This window comes from Panthera onca, chromosome D2, assembly GCF_046562875.1.
Source record: "Panthera onca isolate mPanOnc1 chromosome D2, mPanOnc1 haplotype 2, whole genome shotgun sequence".
In the NCBI taxonomy this organism is placed as follows: domain Eukaryota; kingdom Metazoa; phylum Chordata; class Mammalia; order Carnivora; family Felidae; genus Panthera; species Panthera onca.
In genome coordinates, this window is record NC_138349.1 from 27,227,626 (window position 1) to 27,247,948 (window position 20,323).

Sequence of the window (20,323 nt, forward strand, 5' to 3'; positions counted from 1 at the left end):
AGGATCTAATAAGATAGCATGGTGACAATGGTTTAACAATACTGTATTACAAACTTGAAAGTTGCTGAGAGTAGATTTTAAATGTTCACACACATACAAATTAAAATTATGCAAGGAGATGGATGTGTTAATTAACCTTATTGTGGTAATAAATTCGCAAAGTATACTTGTATTAAATCATCACACAGTACAGCTTAAACTTACATAACGTTCTGTCAATTATATTTCAATAAAGCTGAGGGGAGAGGAATAAAATAACATGTAATAGTAGATCTTTAAATAAATAGATAACAGAAAAGATAAGATGATAGACAGATAGATATGCTTTTCTGAAATCAAAGCTGATAAGAATAAAACGCAGGTCTAACAGTCCATTGGATCCCAAATATCAAGGGGGCTAAGTCACTTCACAGAGTCCTTCACGGAATGTCAAGAACTCAACACCCTCTTTGACTCCTTGCCCAAGAAAAATAACATTGCAGAGAGACAAATTCAAAACAGTGCTAGAACAGAAGTAAATCATAAGCTCTCCCCATCAAAGCTTTCAAACTTTTTTGACCATGACATACAGAAAGAAATATAGTTTACACTAAAACTCAGAATACATCATTTCTAACTGAAACAAAAGTTCCCCCAAATAATACTTATCCTTACTATGTGTGATGCATGGATACTTTCTATTCTATTCTTTTTTTAACCTCCCTTCATAATGGAAGCTTGTAACAGAAAACAGGGAAGTGCTCAAAGGGATTGCATCAAAGGAACAAAGGAACAAGTTTAAAGGGGCAAAACTCAAAATGATTTGAGCACCAAAAATAATCAAAAAGGTAATGAATTATAAAACACTGAATAAATAAAAATTCACAAGCCCCCAAAATGGAAGGAAAATCCTCATTTGCCACCATTAGTGGTCATCATTAACACTAACTCCTTACTCTGAAAGTTGGCAATTAAAAGAATTAAAGCATTTTCCCTGCCTTTTTAGGAGAAACTATGGTTCATCCTCCAGTTTATGAAGGTAAGTGATTCTTTACAGGGAATGCCAGTTAATAAACGTAGAAACAAATGACAGAATTAGAAAGTCATCGTTTTGCGAACAACACTGAAATAGATGACTGGCAAAAATTCATTAGCAGATGATCATTAAGTAAAAGGTGCCAAATTATTACTTCAGATTACTTACTAATTACAAATAGAAAAATTAATTCATTTTACAATGAGGAAATGTGGCAGTCACAACCAGAAGCAAGTAATCAAACTTACCACCACCTTAGCAGGATCATCCTGACAGTATATACTTCCTGTGATGATATAATATGAAATACACAATATCATCTACAAAGTACTCTTGCCAAAAATGTTTAACCTGCATTAAATTAAGCCTTTAATCCTAACTTCTAGAATATAGGAAATACATGAGATAGAGAAGCAAGTTAAATGATACCACAAGGACACAGACGAACCCAGAACATACAACATTCTAAAGATAAATGGCCTAGTCTCTTCAAAAACTCAATGCCTAGAGAATTAAAAAAAAAAAGAAAAAAGGTGAAGAAAACTGTATTAGATTTTAAAAGTCTACAGAGATATAACTACTTAATGAAATGAGAATTTTGCTTGGATTTTGGTTTATAAAAACTGCTATAGCAATAAAAGGCAGTTTGGAGGCAAATCGGAAATTTTTAATATGGACTGGTATTAGCTAATACTGGTAAATTATTAAGTTTCTTAAGTGTGATAATGGTACTATGATTATGCAAGAGAATGTCCTTATTTAGGATGAATGCTGAAGTATTCAAGGGTAAGATGCCAACATGTCTGAAACTTATTTTCAAGTAGCTTATAAAAAATAATACACACAGGGGCACCTGAGTGGCTCAGTGGGTTAAATGTCCAACTTCGGCTCAGGTCATGCTTTCATAGTTTGTGAGTATGAGCCCCACGTCAGGCTCTGCACTGATAGCTCAGAGCCTGCTTCGGATTCTCTGTCTCCCTCCCTCTCTCTGCTCCTCCCCCACTCATGCTTTCTCTCTCTCTCAAAAAATAAATAAACGTTTAAAAAATAATAATAATACGCACATAGTGACTCTGTTGGTTAAGCATCTGACTCATGAGATTGAACCCCATACTGGGCTCTGTGCTGACAGCTTGGAGCCTGCTTGGGATCCTCTGTCTCTCTCTCCTGCACGTGCTCGCACACATTCTCCTCTCTCTCAAAATAAACAAATAACCATTAAAAAAAAAAAAAGCAAATATGGCTAAATGTTAATAGTAAGTATGAAAATAAATGTGCAGAAGTTTAAAATTTTTCACAATAAAAAACTGAGGAGAGGCGCCTGGCTCAGGTCACGATCTCACAGTTCGTGGATTCAAGCCCCGTATCAGGTTCTGTGCTGGCAGCTCAGAGCCTGGAGTCTGCTTTGATTCTGTGTGTCCCTCTCCCTCCCTGCCTCTCCCCCACTCACACTCTGTCTCTCTCTCAAAAATAAACATTAAAAAAAACTTAAAAACAAACAAAAAAAACTGAGAAGAAAATGCTGTGTGACCCTTTAAAATGATTTCACAATCCACTAACAGAATGCAACTTGCAATCTGAAAGATACCACTCTAGCCCAAGGTAGAACAGTCAGAATAGTATCTTAGCTCTCACTTTATCATCAATTTGGAGCTAGTTTTCTTAAACCTGTTGTTTGCCCAAAGAGAAGAAGGAGCCTTCATGAAAAAGCTCATGTGGAATGAAGCTTTCTTAACAAACTTTCCCTGTTAGGAGTCTCCCAAGTTTTGTATTTTTTTCTACCAATTAGTAACTCACTTTATTTGAAAGGAAAGAATAATCAGTGGAAAAATCCCTACCAGTATCAGGGAAATTTCATTTGCCCCTACTTTTGGAGGATTTTTCCCAATTCAAGGCCCATCACAGATAACACTGAAGTCCTTTTGATCCTTTTCCTCCCTAGTTAATGTTCCCAACTACCCTTAGCCTCCAGTTCCCAAGCTGCTTTCCAGGACACCTGGAAGCAAGCTGCATGGCTGAATGCAGAAAAACCCTTGCTCCCACACTACATCTGGCCCTGCCTTTCCACCAAATCATATGCCAATTTATTGCCCTCTGATGTACAGTCTATCAGGCCACTTCCTGGATGCTCCCACTTCACACTGGGCCAGAAACCCAAGGCAATAATGTGAGTTCTACAAATGGGCAAGTAATTGCTCAATAAGCGTGGAACAAGGAAAGGTCAGTTGTGATGTGTGCACATGTGGCAGCTCTTCACAACTCAACCTACAGTGGTAACAGAAGGCTGGTGTTACAGAAGAGGTATGCAGGAAGAAGCCAGACAACAAACAGGCAGCCATGAGTGCTTGTCCATCTAAGTCTTCAGGATCTCCAAAGACCAAAGTAAAGAAACAAAAGCCTTAAACCTGCTAAGGAGCATCTTATCTTCTGGTTTCCAGAAGCAAAACTAAGAACTTAGGGTAGTCACTGCTCTCCATCAACTACCCTTTCTTAATGAGGTGATCTGAGCTGAAATGACTGAATCTTCATTTTCCTGTATACGCAGCTCTATCTTTTAATGAATGCCAGGAGAGAAAAGACAAATGCATTCATTCTTTCCGTAAACATATCCAATATCACTTTAAAAACTACGGTGACCAATTAAGCATCTATGAACATAGAGAGGTGGTTAGAAAAGGCAAGGCTGAGACAAATAACTCTTTACTATCTCTAATCAAAACTGCACTTTGAATTTCAAACATTTGGCTTCTTCGGAAACTCTCTTGGCACTTACTCTGAATTTGAGTGGGTGGAAAAGAAGAAAGAGACTCTGCCTGCATCCTTGTTAAAAACAAAGCAGCAGCTGGCTTTTCCTCTTTTTATTCATCTGACTGCTGTCATGGCAAGCTGGGCACATACTCAGAGAGAAATTTCAGGCCTCAAGAGGTGGCTGTGCCAGAGAGGACAATGGCAATGACAACAACACCAGCAACTTTGACACTCACTTCAGACCACACTGTCACACTGTCCCTTAACCTCTCCTAGAAAAAAAATTAGGTTCCTTTGCCTCTGCTTCTGAACCAAGCTATTAAGAATGCCTTTTTGGGGGCACCTGGGTGGCTCAGTCAGTTAAACATCCAACATCAGCTCAGGTCATGATCTCACAGTTCATGAGTTCGAGCCCTGCATCGAGCTCTGTGCTGACAGTGTGGAGCCTGCTTGGGGTTCTCTCTCTCTCTAACTCTCTGCCCCTCCTCCACTCACACTTTTTCTCTCTCTCCCAAAAATAAATAAACTTAAAAAAAAATGTGCTTTTTATCATAACCCACTTTCAGATACATGTAGTGGAAAATGTGCCAGCAGACCAGTTCTGATGGCTAAATGTGTTTAAATATTACGGACAGAAAAAGGGAGAGCTGGGCTCATAAGAAGCCAGACTATGCAGAGCTGCTGCTTCTCAAGAAAGTCTTCATTTTCTAATCTCTAAGACAAATAAATGTTTGGAAGAGCTTCTTGGTTTAGAAGTGTCAAATCAGGAGGATTCAGATCATTTGGGTAAGGCCCCAGGAAAAGAAATGACAAAGTCATCAAAATACACCTCTCAGAGTCACCTTCTTGATATGAATATTATATGGGGAAAAAAGAATCCCAGTACCTTTATTTTCTCTTACTGTGCTGAAATGCCACTCAAGCTACCAAGATTCTAAGGTCAGTCTGACTCAAATTCAGGTCACATCCTAATGTGTTTTTCAACAATCTCCAAACTAATACAATCTTTTATTATAGAACAAAAAAGTCAAAAAGGGCACAAGAAATACTTATGTAAGTGTGCCCAACCTTGTTCTTCCAACACTCAAACCATTACATGAATTTGTCTGCCAGATGTTATCATACACACTTGGTTCTTTCAGTCTCCACTTAGGCCTTGAACAATTCACAAGCTCAATTCCAAGTGAGACAAAGCTAATGACTCATTCGACCTTCTTCTCATGCTTACTAACAATGATATATTGCTTATTACTCCCTAAACTACAGACCTCTACAGAAAAAATTAAGGTATGCATTCAATCAGTATGGGAGATGATAACTCTAGGAAAAATATTTTTCAAATAATGTACCCTTAGTCAATCTTTTTCCTTACAGAAACTACTAAAGTCTCTTTTCCTGACACCTTCCCATGTTCTAAATTAAACAGATTAAACTTGAGGTATGAGGCATCCTTGAACAGTTTTGCTTCTTCTTGGAAGGGTATTTCTAAGAGACCTAACCCAGACAGATGTTAAGTCATCATTCTTCCCAGGTTGGCTTCCAGACTCTGTTTAAATGTTCTCTGCAAACCTCTAGAGGTTACATGGATTCAAATCTCCTAGCTCAGACTGTGAATTCACAAAGCTTGAGACAGACAGTACTCTACAGGTGTGTTTGTCCAGGATAAACTATATTTAAATAAACTCCTGATACATCTACTTTCTCCAACCACCTGCTTCTCCCTCTTAAACTCAAGGATGCCATATCTTACTGTCCAGTAAAAAGAAATATCCTCTCCTTCAGAGTTACTCTAGGCAAACCACCAATGTCTTTGGGAATATCTAAACTCTGACCAGAACTGCTTTATAGGAGAAAGCCAAATAAGAAAATGTATAAGCTATAATTTTTGTTCATTTCTTTGGCTTGTTTGTTACAAGACATGAAAAGATGGCAACAGACTGCCCTCATTCACTACCAGCTATTCCATGCCTGATAGGGAACCATATGGCGTAGAATACAGGCTACAAAAGTTAGCCTTGGAATGGTCAGCTAGAGCTGCTAGTCTTGTAAAACCAGTGGCTATGAGGGCAGGAAGTCTGTTTACCATTATAGACCCAATCCCTAAGTGCCTAATCAAAATGCCTAGACCATAGCAGATATTCAATAAATAATGGTTAGAAGTAATCCAATAAGCCAGATCCAGAAGGAATTCAAATCTTGTTGAACCCCAGCAAAAAAAGATCCAAGAAGCTAGACCAGTTCCATAGTTAATACAGGTGCTTACACTAGGCCTCAAGACCATCTTAGTCTTATGCAAATACCCCCAATCCTCATAGGTCCTTGGAATTAAAAATGTCTAGGGTTAAATCTCCAAAGGCAAACCCACTACCCACTCCACCCTATCCCCACCATCTCCAAACACAAACACCACTAAGTGTACCTCAAGCTCTGGCCCTAAAGTCTTTAAAGTTATTAAGAGGTAATCCCTGGGGCATCTGGGTGGCTCAGTCAGTTAAGCATCCAACTACAGCTCAGGTCACATCTTGCGGCCCATGAGTTCAAGCCCCACATCAGGCTCTGTGCTGACAGCTCAGAGCCTGGAGCCTGCTTCAGATTCTGTGTCTCCCTCTTTCTCTCTCTGCCCCTCCCTCGCTCTCTCTCTCTCTCTCAAAAATAAATAAACATTAAAAAAAATTAATGGGGTGCCTGGGTGGCTTATTCGGTTAAGCATTTGACTCTTGGTTTTGGCTCAGGTCATAATCTCATGGTGTGTGAGTTCAAGCCCAGGATCGGGCTCTGTGCTGACAGCACGGACACTGCTTGTGATTCTTTCTCTCCCTCTCTCTCTGCCCTTCCCCTGCTTGTGCTCCCTCAAAAAATAAATAAATAAACATAAAAAGAAAAAAAAAAGAGGTAATCCCTTAAGAAAAGATTCTGGTTGTGATACTTTTAGACTATTCCACTCTCTCTGCTTTAAGCCAAAATTTTCCTGGGGCACCTGGCTGGCTCAGCCCGAAGAGCATGAGACTCTTGATCTCAGAATCATCAGTTCAAGCCCCAACATTGGGTATAGAGATTACTTAAATAAATAAAATTTTTAAAAATAAAAAAAATAAGCCAAAAATTTCCTGGAAAAGAACCTCTTTAAAATGATCTGAGTTTAAAGACCAAGGACAAAGGCAGCCTAAATCTGGAGGCAAATGACCATAGCCAAACACCACAAATCATAACTGACTAGGAGCCCTTCCCATGAAGCTATACTGGATGAGGGCACTAAGGCTGCAAGGACTTGTCTAGTTGGGGAACAAAGGGATAAAAAACCACAGACCATGTTGGCTAGAAGGATTCCTCTAAACCGCTTACTTTTTTCAGACCTAAAATCAGGAGTAGTACCAAATATCCTGATATTTCACTTTCCCTTTAACCCTCCATCCCATGCCACAGATCTAACGATCTGATCTAGCTGTGAGACTGAAGATAACTTCAATATGCAAGAGCCCCCACAAGATCTCTAGAAGGATAAAAGGAAACGTGTCTTAGGAATCTAAGCCCATGTTAGAGCTTGGACAGATGTAAGAGAGAGGCAGTAGTCCTGCCCCTAAGGCCAAGACACCCCAGCCCTGCAGGCAGCACAGAGTTAACTACCCACCCGCTTTGAGAAGCACAAAGGTACATCACTGCAACATGCCTAACATTTACATTGCCTCTCTCTGCTCATTAAACAGGTTTTGGTTAAATAATGAACAAACTGTATTACAGACTCCGATGAGAATTCCAAAATTATAAATCAACTGGGAAAGCCCAACGGGGCAGACAGACAGGGAGGGGGGAGAAGGATAATATTGACTAATATAAAGGGCGCAGCTTGACAGTGGATATTCCTGCCACACCTGATCAAACACACTCCGTGGGGGGAGGGGAAAGAGAGCAAGAGAGGGGAGATGGGACAAGACAGCCTGAAATTTGCATCCGGAAAAGATTAAAACGGATTCTTTGGGGATAGAGAAAATACATAATATATATTACTATAAATGCAAAACTGTACTAAAAGCTAACTCAAATGTCAAAGATTACAGCTTGAATAAATTTAAATATAAAAGCCATGTGCTTTTTGAGTTAATGAGAGAGACATAAAAGGACAAACTGGGCCAAGAGGCTGAAGAGAGCCTTATGCTGCCTTTGCTGGGTAATGGGTTCAAAGCACAGCAGCAACTATAATCGGAGGCTTCCCTCCACTGCTCTGAGTCCTGAGGAAGAGCTGGCAAATCCCATCACTCCTCCAGCCTACATTTTCTATTTCTAAAAATTAAGATGTAATTCACACGCCATAAACCTTACCCTCTTAAAGTGTACAATTCAGTGTTTTTAAATATATTCAAAGTTGTACAACCATCACCACTATCTAATTCTAGGACATTTTCATCACCCCAAAAAGAAACCCTATACCTATTTGCAGTCCCTCCCTATACCCCCACCCAAACCTGGTAACCACACATCTGCTTTAACTCCTTCAGAATAACTTCCTAAAAGGATTCCAAAGAAGGCTTAAAGACCAAATGAGGGGTAGCAGTCAAGTCTCACTGGTGGTAAACTAAGGCTTTATCCAAAATAGCAACATGCAAACTCTACTCTTAGGCACCCTGTATCTTCCAAGTGCAACTATCATTTTAGATTTGGTATTAGACTATTTTATTACTCTAAATGCTACAGGGCATATAGTTGTCATGCAGTTTGGGCAAATACTGACTGCAAATGTAGTCCAGAGACATGTATCTGGGAGAATAACTGGTATGGACTTAGCCAACCTGATTAGAGACAAAGGACTTATTTCTTTCACAATACTCAGATAATACTCCTGGACAAGTAGGTAGTGTTTATCTATCTTATTTATTTATCTATCTTATCCTCTGTTTATAAGAAAAAAAAATCATTTTGGTTTACTATGTCCAATCAACTACCCATTTCCAATAGTGGTATTCTTTTTTTTTTTTTTTTTTAAGCATTTATTCATTTTTGAGAGTGAGAGAAAGAGAGATCGTGAGCAAGGGAGGGGCAGAGAGGGAGGGAGACACAGAATCTGAAGCCTAGGGCTCCGAGCTGTCAGCACAGAACCTGATGCAGAACTCAAACTCACAGAATGTGAGATCATGACCCGAGCTAAAGTCAGACGCTTAACCAACTAAGCCACCCAGACGCCCACAACAGTGATATTCTTAACCAACCAAGGTAGCAGATAGCCTAGAAAAAAGCAAATAGAAAGCCTCTGTAGGAATAGTCTAAACCCAAGTCGGTTTCATGAGTTAAACTTATTGGAAGTCCTAGAATTCCTGCCATGCCTCCAATCTAGGTGGGACACCATTCCCAGTCACACAGCACAGGCAATCCCTTCAGTTTCTCTCTCCAAATTCAAAACCCTTTCCCAGCCTCCTACCATCAGCAGGCTTCCAAGAAAGCAGTCCTCCTGACACTGCCAATCAGAAAAATCTGTTTGTCTCAGTAAAAGAAACAAGAAATTGGTCATGGACCACAGAGTCCAGGACCACAGGGGCAGCTGACCCATAAACTTGCTTCCTGGAAGCCAGCACTGTGCGGAGTCAGAACCAATCAGAAGACTAGGAGATGTTCTATTTCGGGTCCACTGTGTCATTTTCTCAGGCAGGTAATATGTTAAAACCTAAGAACAATGGGCAACCTTGGCAGGCACCATTTCAACATCTGCTCTGGTAAATACTACCAACTTCTTTCTTGCTCCAAAAGAAAGCTTGGCACCACCTAACCATGTCCTTAGTACCAGTGACAGAACTGGCTCCTCAGCACATTCTGGTTTTATTAGTTTCAAGTAGCAGATAATCTGGATTCCTGATTCAAAGATGTAGGAAAATTAAGCACAGACTCAACTTTGGCACCTCTTAGATGGTCTAGAAATCCCAAGTCCTGGACTGCACCACTCACCACAGATATAGTTCTCTTGAAACATGTCAGGAATATGTCAGGATAGAGAAAACAAGTGCGGGATATGGATGAGATGGCAAGCAGGAAATGTGGCTATATCAGGAAAACCTCACCATCTCAGCTCTTCAAGGTCTGTAGAGTGCCCAAAAGGCCAACAAGGCTACCCAGTCTGATCTCAGACATTTTAGGGTGTTTCTAACCACATATAATACCAATATTTCACAGTGTATAAATTGTGAAATGTTGTGTTTAATCCTCTTCACATCTCTTAGAAAGATAGTACAGTTGACCCTTTAACAACATAGGGGTTTGGGCACCAACACCCCTTACAGTTGAAAATCCATGTATAACTTTTGACTCCCTGAAAATTTAACTACCAATAGCCTGTTAACCAGAAGCCTTACTGATAACATAGTCAATTAATACATATTTTGTACGTCATATTATATACTTTATTCTTCTAATAAAGTAACTAGTGAAAAGAAAACATTATTAAGAAAGTCATAAGGAAGGGGCGTCTGGCTGGCTCAGTCGGTAGAGCATGTAATTGTTGCTCTCAGGGTTGTGGGTTCAAGCTCCAAGTTGGATGTACAGATTACTTGAAAATAAAATCTTCAAAAAAAAAGTCATAATGAAAAGAAAATACATTTATTTTACATACAATACTATTATTGTACTGTATTGACTGAAAAAAAAAAATCCACACATAAGTGAACCTACACAGTTCAAATCCATATTGTTCAAGGATCAACTACACTCTGAACTTTGGCCACCAAAAAGAGTTGTAAATACTTACTCACTACATTTTCTTTCCAATTGAGATATGTAAGCTTTATCTGTAAAGTCAAAAAAAAAAAAAAAAAAAAAAAAAAGTCCATGCAAGTAGCCAACTTCCTAAAGCAGCCAAGTCACTTAAAGTACAGGCCACAAAATAAGAACATGCCACCTAATTGCAGCTTTAGCCCTGCTAACTGGCTAACAACCAACCACTCCCTCTATACTTGATCCTTGGCTAACATTTCCAATGCTTTTAAACTGAAAATGCTCCTTTAAAGAAAACATGCAGGGAACCTTTAGATAACTTCAGCCCATGTTTAAGAAAAGAAAAAGGAATTTTTCTCCAGATACTCTCCTACATTTCTCATGAAAGGAGAACACTGGTTTATTGTTTATTTACCTTGCAGAAGCCTAGAAACTAGGCTAAAAAACATTCCAGGAATACACATTGTAAAAGCCCTCTATGGTTGACAGAGGAACACAGCTCTGAGGCTTTCCCTTTCAGTCTATCTTTCCCCTTGAAAAACCCAAAGATGCTGAGATTTGCCTCCTCCTCCAACACATACCTATACATAACAGAAGGCACTTCCTGCATACAGTCTCCTCTAATTGTACGAACAGAAGCAATGCAGACCAGGGCACTAAACCAGGCCTGAGTTCTAGTTATGACTTCATCTCTCAGGATCAGTGTGACCTCAGCTAAATCACTGAAAATGTCTCTGGGCTTCAACTTCATTCATAAAAAGAGGACAACACCTGCTACGCCTCCTTCACAGAGTTGTGTAAAAGTTCAATAAGGTAATAAACATGGAAGCAGCTTTGAAAATTCTCAATACATGGAGGCGCCTGGGTAGCTCAGCTGGTTAAGTGTCTGACTTCAGCTCAGGTCATGATCTTGAGGTTCCTGGGTTCGGCCCTGAGTCAGGCTCTGTACTAACAGCTCAGAGCCTGGAACCTGCTTCAGATTCTGTGTCTCCCTCTTTCTGCCCCTCCCTCGCTCACTCTCTCTCTCTCTCAGAAATAAACATTAAAAAATTTTTTTAAAAAAAGAAATTCTAAACATATAAATATTATATAAAGTTATTATGATTAGAAAAACGGGGAGTGAAAAAGGGAACACATGAAGACTGAAAGATCTGCATTACACAGAATTAAGGCCCTAAGTGATGACCTTCTATAAGACCAGAGTTTTGCTGCAAGTACTAAAAACTTGACTTGTGCCACCAAATGTAAAAAGACTTCCTACCTCACAGCATGCATGAGGTAGAGAAAGAAAGTAGTTAAAACAAAATAAAACCAAAAAATTACCAAAAATAACTTCATTATAACTCAAACAATAAAGGAAGCTTATTAATTGTATGAACATTGATTCCCCAGGAAAGTAGGACATCCTCCTAGGAACTCAAGGAAAAGGACCAGCAATGCAGTAAATCAGGGGCAAACTACATCCACAGGCCAAACCTGGCTTGTACCTGTTTTTTGGGTGGGGGGGGGGGGGGGGGAAGTATTTATCACTCTCTCAAGTATTATATCTGCTTTTGAGGTACAACGGCAGAATGGAGTAGTTGCAGTTACTATGGTCTTCAAAGCCTAAAACATTTACTATATAGTCCTTTACAGAGAAAGTCTGTCCATCCCCGCAATAAAAACACATGTTCATTTTATCAGGATAAGTAATCCTACCTAGATGTGGGGACTTACCTGTTATATTGTTCAAAACCTCCTTTAGATGACTGAAACTATGCAGCAGAGGATCCCGTTCTTCATCCTATAACACATAGGTTAAAAAAAAAAGTCAGTATCAGACAAAGAGGAAAAAGGAAATAACAGACAGATCAAGGGTTCTTTGTCTGAATCCAATGATTAAGTTTTCCTTCTGAGGAAAAAAAAGTTAGCCATGGTTCAGTCTTCCAGTTCCCTGATGTCCTATTTTCAAAAAGATACTCTGGACTTACTTAAAATATAAATCCTGAAATATTAATCTATACCATGACCATAGCACTCAAGCTACCATAGATTGCCAAGGCCTTTACATGCTATGGTCTGAATGTTTATGTCCCCTCAAAACTGCTTTTTCTTTCTTTTTTTTTTTTTTTTTTTAATGTTTATTTTGGAGAGAGACAGAGTGCAAGCAGGGGAGGGACAGAGAGAGCAGGAGGAGACACAAAATCTGAAGAAGGCTCCAGGCTCCGAGAGGTCAGCACAGAGCCCGATTCAGGGCTCAAACTCACAAACCATGAGATCGTGACCTGAGCTGAAGTCGGATGCTCAACCAACTGAGCCACCCAGGCGCCCCAATCCCCTCAAAACTTCTATGTGAAAATCCTAATGTCCAATATGATAAGAAGTAGAGCCTTTAAAGGATGGGTGATTAGGGTCTTCAGAAGGTGGGTAAGGGTTCTGCCCTCATGAATGGAACTAATATCCTTATAAAAGAGGCCCAAGAGAGCTTCCTTGACCCTTCTATCATGTGAGGATATAATGAGAGGTCTGAGACCCAAAAGAGGGTCATCTGACCATGCTGCCATCCTGATCTTGAACTTCCAGTCTCCAGAACTGTGAGAAATAAGTTTCTCGTTTATAAGCCACCTAATCTGTGGTATTTTGTTATAGCATCCCAATAGATTAAATTACATGTATTATTCTGTCTCTTCTCCTTCATACTCATTATATAATCGTACATGTTAATTTCAAAGACATTGCTGACTGCACTCTCACTTCTAAACAATTTTTTTTTTTTAATGTTTGAGAGAGTGCAAGCACGTGCGTGAGTAGGGGTGGGGCAGAGAGAGAGAGAGAGAGAGAGAGAGAGAGAGAGAGACAGAATCCCAAGCAGGCTCTATGCTGTCAGTGCAGAGCCCCACATGGGGCTTACCCCAAGACATGAGATCATGACCTGAGCCAAAATCAAAGGTCAGACGCGTAACAGACTAATCTACCCAGGCACCCCTAAACTATTTTTTTTAAGACTTTATTTTTAGGGCACCTGGCTGGTTCAGTCAGTGGGGCATGGGACTCCTGATCATGGGGTTGTAGGTTCAAGACCCACATTGGATGTAGAGATTACTCAAAAATAAAATTAAAAAAAAAAAAAAAAAAGTCTTTGGAGCACCTAGCTGGCTCAGTCAGTAGAACATGTGACTCTTAATCTCAGGGTCATGAGTTCAAGCCCCACACTGGGCATGGAGCCTACTAAAATAATAATAATAAAATAAAATAAGGTTATTTTTAAGTAATCTCTACACCCAACGTGGGGCTGAAATTTACAACCCCAAGATCAAAAGTCGCATGTTCTACCAAATGAGCTAGCCAGGCACCACTAAACAATCCATTTTTATAAATGAACATAAGATATTTCCAAATATATATATATATATATATATATATATCTCCATCCATATCCACTGAGGTAGAAACGTCTAAACTTGTTTTTACAATTGTGCCAAAAACCGTTTTATACAACTGCACAAAAAATATCTTTGAACATACGTATACAACAAAGAAAGCCAGTTTTACAACTGGTAAGTTTCTTACTCATCTGATTGGCAAGACACGGCCTACTTGATATACTCCTATTCCTAAGGAGTACCACCAAGTCACATTCCATGTACCATTTTGACAGTTAATTATGATCCTAGGGAATCTGAAGATAAGGCGTCTTTCTGACATTTTTAGGTATATTTAGGAGGTCCCAACTACTACCGTAAGTTGTCTACAAAAATAGCTAAAAGAAAAACAGTATCATCTTTTGGGTCCCAAAGCAAAAAAGGCAGCCTATAAATTTGATGCCAGTTGGAATAAAACAGAAGGGTCCTTGATACCAAGGACAACTCTGAATTCCTTCTGCTCTCATTATTACTGGGAAATTGATAACTCTTTTAACCATGCATCAGATCGCTTACAACAACTCAGTGACCAAGTGATCTGCCCATTCCCCACTTACCAGCGGAGTATGAGTGCTCCATCGGGCATTTCGTTTGATTGCCCCAACCACAATGTTAATCTCCCCTTGAATGATGTAAATATTTTTATCCACCATCCTGGCAAACCTACCAAAACAGTTAAGAGAAAAGTTAATATGTGGTTACTCAGAGTATACCCATATTTAAATCAGTACCTGTTAAGATCAGAATTATGATTTAACTTCTTAGTACCAAGATTTCCCACCTGTAATACTAGGACGGGATGAAGTCCATCTTATGTTATGAATCCAGCCACCTGGCTCACCTAGAGGTCTCTGGAAGCTCAAGAAACAACTCAAAAAGTATCAATCCAGGAAATTTCTCAAAGGCACCTCAACAATCTCTATTAAGTATGTCAAATTCTTCAGTCAACTGTCCTCAAAATCTCTCCTGTGAGGACTTTAGGTATGCAGATACATCTGTGCTACTAGATTGTTAAAGATATATTTCAGATCTTACTTTTGTTTTCTTTATCCCCTCAATAAAGTAATAATGAAGGTTTGACTTAAAAGAAAAGAATGAAGGCTGTTAGAAAAACAGCCTTGGTTTGGAACCACAGTTACAACGTCCACTCATCTACTACATCCCTTCTACCAGGTCAGCTCCAGAAAAGTGGACAGTGGCAGTGACAACAACCTTTAAAAAGTTCTGAAAAGTCAAGTTTACTTGCTTATAGCAGTAACTCTCTAATAAGATAGATTGAAAGGCAGACTCATTTTAAAGCTGCTTCTATATGCATCTCTGAAATGAAGCTGAAGTAACTACTTTAGTATTTTATGTGCTCCCAACTGAATTATCACACGATTTTCTTTGCTGCCTAGAAGAGCACTTAGAAAAGATATGTAATTCTCTTCCCAGGTGAAAACAACAAAAACAAAAACAAAACAAGACAAAACAGAATTTCTCCTTGGCATAGAGAAAAACCTAGGAGCATGTAAAACCAACCTTACTGCTTTCCATTACTTAAAAATCCTCTTCACAAGGACAAAATTTTAAAAAGCAAAGAGGGAAAAGGGCAGGGGGAGCATATAGTTACACAAACATTTAGATCAGACTCCAGGGAAGTTAAAACAGTAAGGCTATCAGGGTTAAGAGAAGAAAGAATTCCACAAATATTTACTTATTAAGCACCTACTATGCATAAGGCATCTTTCAGAGTACTAAGGATACAAAACAAATAAGACACAGAAAGAGCTGTCAGACATATTGTGGAATGAAAGAAACTGTAGTATATGACTCTATGTTACCATTTATGTAAAACCCAACCAACCCATCCTACAAAATGCTAGATTTTTGTTTTTGAAAATATGTAATATTCAACTTACAGTATGACATAAAGAGTAATATAACAGCCAGTATCCAGATTAAGAATAGTTCAACTGAAGTCACTGTATGTTCTCCCTAAATCATATCCTCCTCTCTTTCATCCATAGGTCCCACTTTTCTAAATGTGGCGTTTATTAAACTTTTATGTTGCTTTGTACTTTTACTTCACTGATATGTTGTTTTTTTTTTTTTTAATGTTTTTATTTTTGAGAGAGAGAGAGACAGAGCATGAGCGGGGGAGGAGCAGAGAATCTGAAACAGGCTCCAGGCTCTGAGCTGTCAGCACAGAGCCCGACTCAGGGCTCGAAGTCACAAGCTGTGAGATCATGACCTGAGCCAAAGCCGGACGCTCAACCGACTGAGCCACCCAGGTGCCCCTGATATGTATCTTTAAATAATATATAACATCATTCCATATATTTTTGTACTTTTATTTAACTAATACAATATTAGTTTTCTGCAATTTGACCTTTTCCCTTGAAACATTATGTTTGTGAATCATCCATGCTATTAAGTATACTTTATGTATTTTGTCCAGGTAATATGTATATATGTAAACAGAGAATATATATACCCCAAACTCCATAACCATAGTTATCTCTAGAGAAAGTACTGTGAAATCAGTGAGTAATCAGAGGATACTTTAGCCTTATATAGAATGTTTTAATTTTTTACAAGAAGAATATATTACTGTACCATCAATATAATTAAAAACTAATTAAAGAGATGAGATATAATTTCTGCCCATGAGGCATTTAGTGAGTTTAGTGGGATCTAAAAGAAAATGAGCCAAAGATATACAGAAAAGAATGCAACCTTCAAGTAGTTCCATTTGCATATTGTGCAGAAGACAGGGTCCCCAGAAAGCAAGAAGTATGAAAAACATTACAATAAAAAAATTTTTTTTAACGTTTATTTATTTTTGAGACAGAAACAGAGCATGAATGGAGGAGGGTCAGAGAGAGAGGAAGACACAGAATCTGAAACAGGCTCCAGGCTCTGAGCTGTCAGCACAAGAGTCTGACGCAGGGCCTGAACTCACAGACCGCAAGATCATGACCTGAGCCGAAGTCGGACGCTAACCAACTGAGCCACCCAGGTGCCCCATTATAATAAAAATTTTTTTAATGTTAATTATCTATTTTTGAGAGAGAGAGAAAGAGAGACAGAAAGTGAGTGGGGGAGAGGCAGAGAGAGACAGAGACACAGAATCCAAAGCAGGCTCCAAGCTCTGAACTGTCAGCACAGAGCCCAATGCGGGGCTTGAACCCACAGACCATGAGATCATGACCTGAGCCGAAGTCAGACGCTTAACCTACTGAGCCACCCAGGCGCCCCACAACACATTTGTTTTAATGACAATTTAAAGAAACAACTAGATTAGTCCCAGAAGACTATCTACTTTCTAAATGTCCTAGGCACACAATGTTCTCTCCTGAGAAGATCCAACAATGAGAACATACACAACAATAAGGAGGAGAACCAAGAAACTAAAGATAAACAAATTAAAAAGTAATTCAAAGTATCAGAAGAGAAAAGATAGAATCTCTAGTATCTCTCCTTCCTTAAATTATTTAGGCAAGATGAGTATGTTCTAGATCTCTAGAAGGATTTTGAAGAAATTGCTAACAGAGGCTGCCCCCAGAGAAGGGAAGAGAGGAACAGGGATAAGAGGAAGACTTACTTTTCTCTGTATATTCTTTTTTACCTTTTGAATTTTGTGTCACACATATATATTACTTATTACCTATTTTTAAATTAGAATAGTGAAGAATAGTTGTATTATTCCATATATAAGTGATTAAGATCAGCAATCAATGTTAATTAGCTAACATTTACTTTAGTCAATAAGACATTACCTAACACATGCTAAGCAAAATACTAGGCACAGCATACAGAATGTCACTACCCACGCACAAGGAATTTATAATCTAGTAGTTTAGATAAAACACATATATACACACACAAGCCCATATAGATCTTCAATACATGAGTAATACACAGTGTCATAGTAGTGGAAAAAAGAAAATTATTTCTGGCAAAAGGCTCTAGAAAGGCAACTAAACGACAGACAGGATTCAAACAATAAAAAATATAAGGGAAGAATGGCAAGGGTAAAGGTTCATAGGTAGGAAATTCAGTAGGTATTTAAGGAATCATGATTATTCCAGATTGGCTAGAACATTATTCCTAGAGTAATAATAGGAGGTGTGGGGCATATCATGGAAGGCCTTCAATATATAATTATTATTCAGGGCACCTGGGTGGCTCAGTCAGTTAAGCGTCCAACTTCAGCTCAGGTTATAATCTCACCACTCGTGAGTTCGAGCCCCACGTCAGGCTCTGTGCTGAGAGATCAGAGCCCAGAGCCTGCTTCAGATTCTGTGTCTCCCTCTCTCTTTGTCCCTCTCCCGTTCGCCCTGTCTCTCTCTCTCTCAAATATAAATAAACATTTAAAAAAATACAGTTATTATTCAGTATGTATACTGAATACCTATCATTATAAAAAAATATTTTGGAAGGCCTGTAAAGGAACACTATAAAATAAGAATAATTTCTCTTTCAAAGAACAAAGAGAGGGGCTCCTGAGTGGCTCAATTGGTTGAGTGTCCAACTTTGGCTCAGGTCATGATCTCACAGTTCGTGAGTTCGAGTCCTGGGTCAGGCTCTGTGGAGTCCCACATCAGACTCTGTGCTGACAGCTTGGTGCTTGGAGCCTGCTTTGGATTCTGTGTTTCCCTCTCTCTCTGCCCCTACCCAGCTCATGCTCTTCCTCTCTCTCAAGGATAAATAAACATTAAAAAAAAAAAAAAAAAAAAAAACTAAGAGAATGAGAGAAAACACTCATACTGAAAATAACAGCAATATAGGTAAACAACAACACTATACTACAAATTGCAAAAAAAAAAAAAAGTGTCAATGGGATTAACTGAGATCTAATAGGATCTAGTGGTTATTTGGAAGGCTTCCTGGAAGAAATAAATTTTGAACTGGGACTCCAAACTGAAGTAACCAACCTAACACTTGATCAAAATTTATTAGGCATCAAAAGCTAACAACTTTCTTTCTTTCTTACTTTTTTTTGAGAGAGAAAGAGAGGGGGCTCAAGTGAGCAAGGGGCAGAGAGAGAGACAGAGAGAGAAAGAGAAGTGGGGTTCACCCAAAGCAGGGCTCGTGCTCATCCAATGTGGGACTGGATCTCACAAACAGTAAGATCATGACCTGAGCCAAAGTCAGATGCTTAACAACTGAGTCACCCAGACTCCCCAAAGCTAACAACTTTCCAAGATAGTGAGGACCTAAGCAAGAAAAAATCATTGTCTTAAGCTTCTTTTCTTAGTTTAAAAAAAAAAAAAAAAAGAAACTAGAAAATGAAGAGGAATTATTTTCAAGGTCTATGGGGAGTTGCTTTATCTCCTGCCCGGCCCCTGAGCATTTGTTTCCTCACAAAGTGATTGTCCCAAGGGAATCTGCCCTTCAGCTTCAAATGGGAAGCTTGGATGAACCACTTGCTGCCTGGTAGGCGACAGCCTAGAACCCCTGGTCACAAGGTCACAAAGGCCTGCAGAGGACCTCATAAATTTAAGGTGTATCTTCTATCAGAAATAACGTGAGAAGGAACAAGTAAATACACAGCAACTAACATCCCCAGCCAATAGGCCACTGGCCCAGAGACTGTGAGCCACATATACCCTTTGAAAACACTGTGTATAGCATTCCCCTCGTGCTTTGTGGCATCCCAGTTACTCACCCCAAGAGGATTCAAAGAGGAGTCACTCTATCAACTGGCAACTCCCTCTAGATCTAAACAAAAGCAGGAGAAACAGAAACCACAAATTGGATCCTTACTTCATGGAATACAAAAAAAAAAAAAAAATCAACTTCAAATGAATTCAAGACTTAAATGTGAAAAAGGAAACTTGAAAATTTTTAGAAGATAATATATGAGAATACTTTTATAACCTGAGCATAAGAGAGAACCACCTAAACAGAAAATAAAAAGCACAACCCATTTTAAAAACTGGTAAATAGGGGCACCTGGGTGATGCAGTTAAGCGTCTGACTTCGGCTCAGGTCATGATCTCATGGTTCATAGAGTTTAAGCCCCATGTCAGGCTCTGTGCTGACAGCTCAGAGCCTGGAGCCTGCTTTGGATTCTGTATCTCCCTCTCTCTCTCTGCCCCTCTCCTGTTCATGCTCTGTCTCTCTCTCTCTCTCAAAAATAAATAAATATTAAAAAAAATTTTTTTTTAACTGGTAAATTAAACCATGTTAAATTACAGACATTTGTTCTAAAGATACCATAAAAAAAGAGGAGAAAAATAAATCACAAGCTGGGAGAGAAAATATTTGTATATTTTACACATATAACTAATAAAGAAGCAATGTCCATAATATGTTACAAAACTCTAAGAATAGGCATATAAACCTTCCCCCAAACTGGCAAGAGACATGAATAATTATTTCACAGAAAAAGAAAATACAAACAGCAAATATAAAAAAAAACATTATTAGCACCATTAATAATCAAGAAAATTATAAAAGAAGTTTATGAGATACCATT

At 38.9% G+C, this 20,323-nt stretch overlaps 1 protein-coding gene across 12 annotated transcripts in view; it reads right to left on the reverse strand.

Annotated features, from left to right (window-relative positions):
• GBF1 (golgi brefeldin A resistant guanine nucleotide exchange factor 1) overlaps window positions 1-20,323 on the reverse strand; it is a 120,331-nt gene that overhangs the window by 93,315 nt on the left and 6,693 nt on the right. For 11 of the 12 annotated variants that reach the window (XM_078434772.2, XM_078434770.2, XM_078434771.2 and 8 more), the window contains exons 2-3: window positions 14,415-14,520; window positions 12,173-12,239 (exon numbers count right to left, since the gene is read on the reverse strand). In XM_078434772.2, the coding sequence (XP_078290898.1) occupies window positions 12,173-12,239; window positions 14,415-14,510 (163 nt within the window). In that variant the 5' untranslated portion in view covers window positions 14,511-14,520. Of the gene's footprint in view, window positions 1-12,172; window positions 12,240-14,414; window positions 14,521-19,510; window positions 19,564-20,323 lie in introns of all 12 variants that reach the window. The other variant, XM_078434762.2, reaches the window with a different exon arrangement.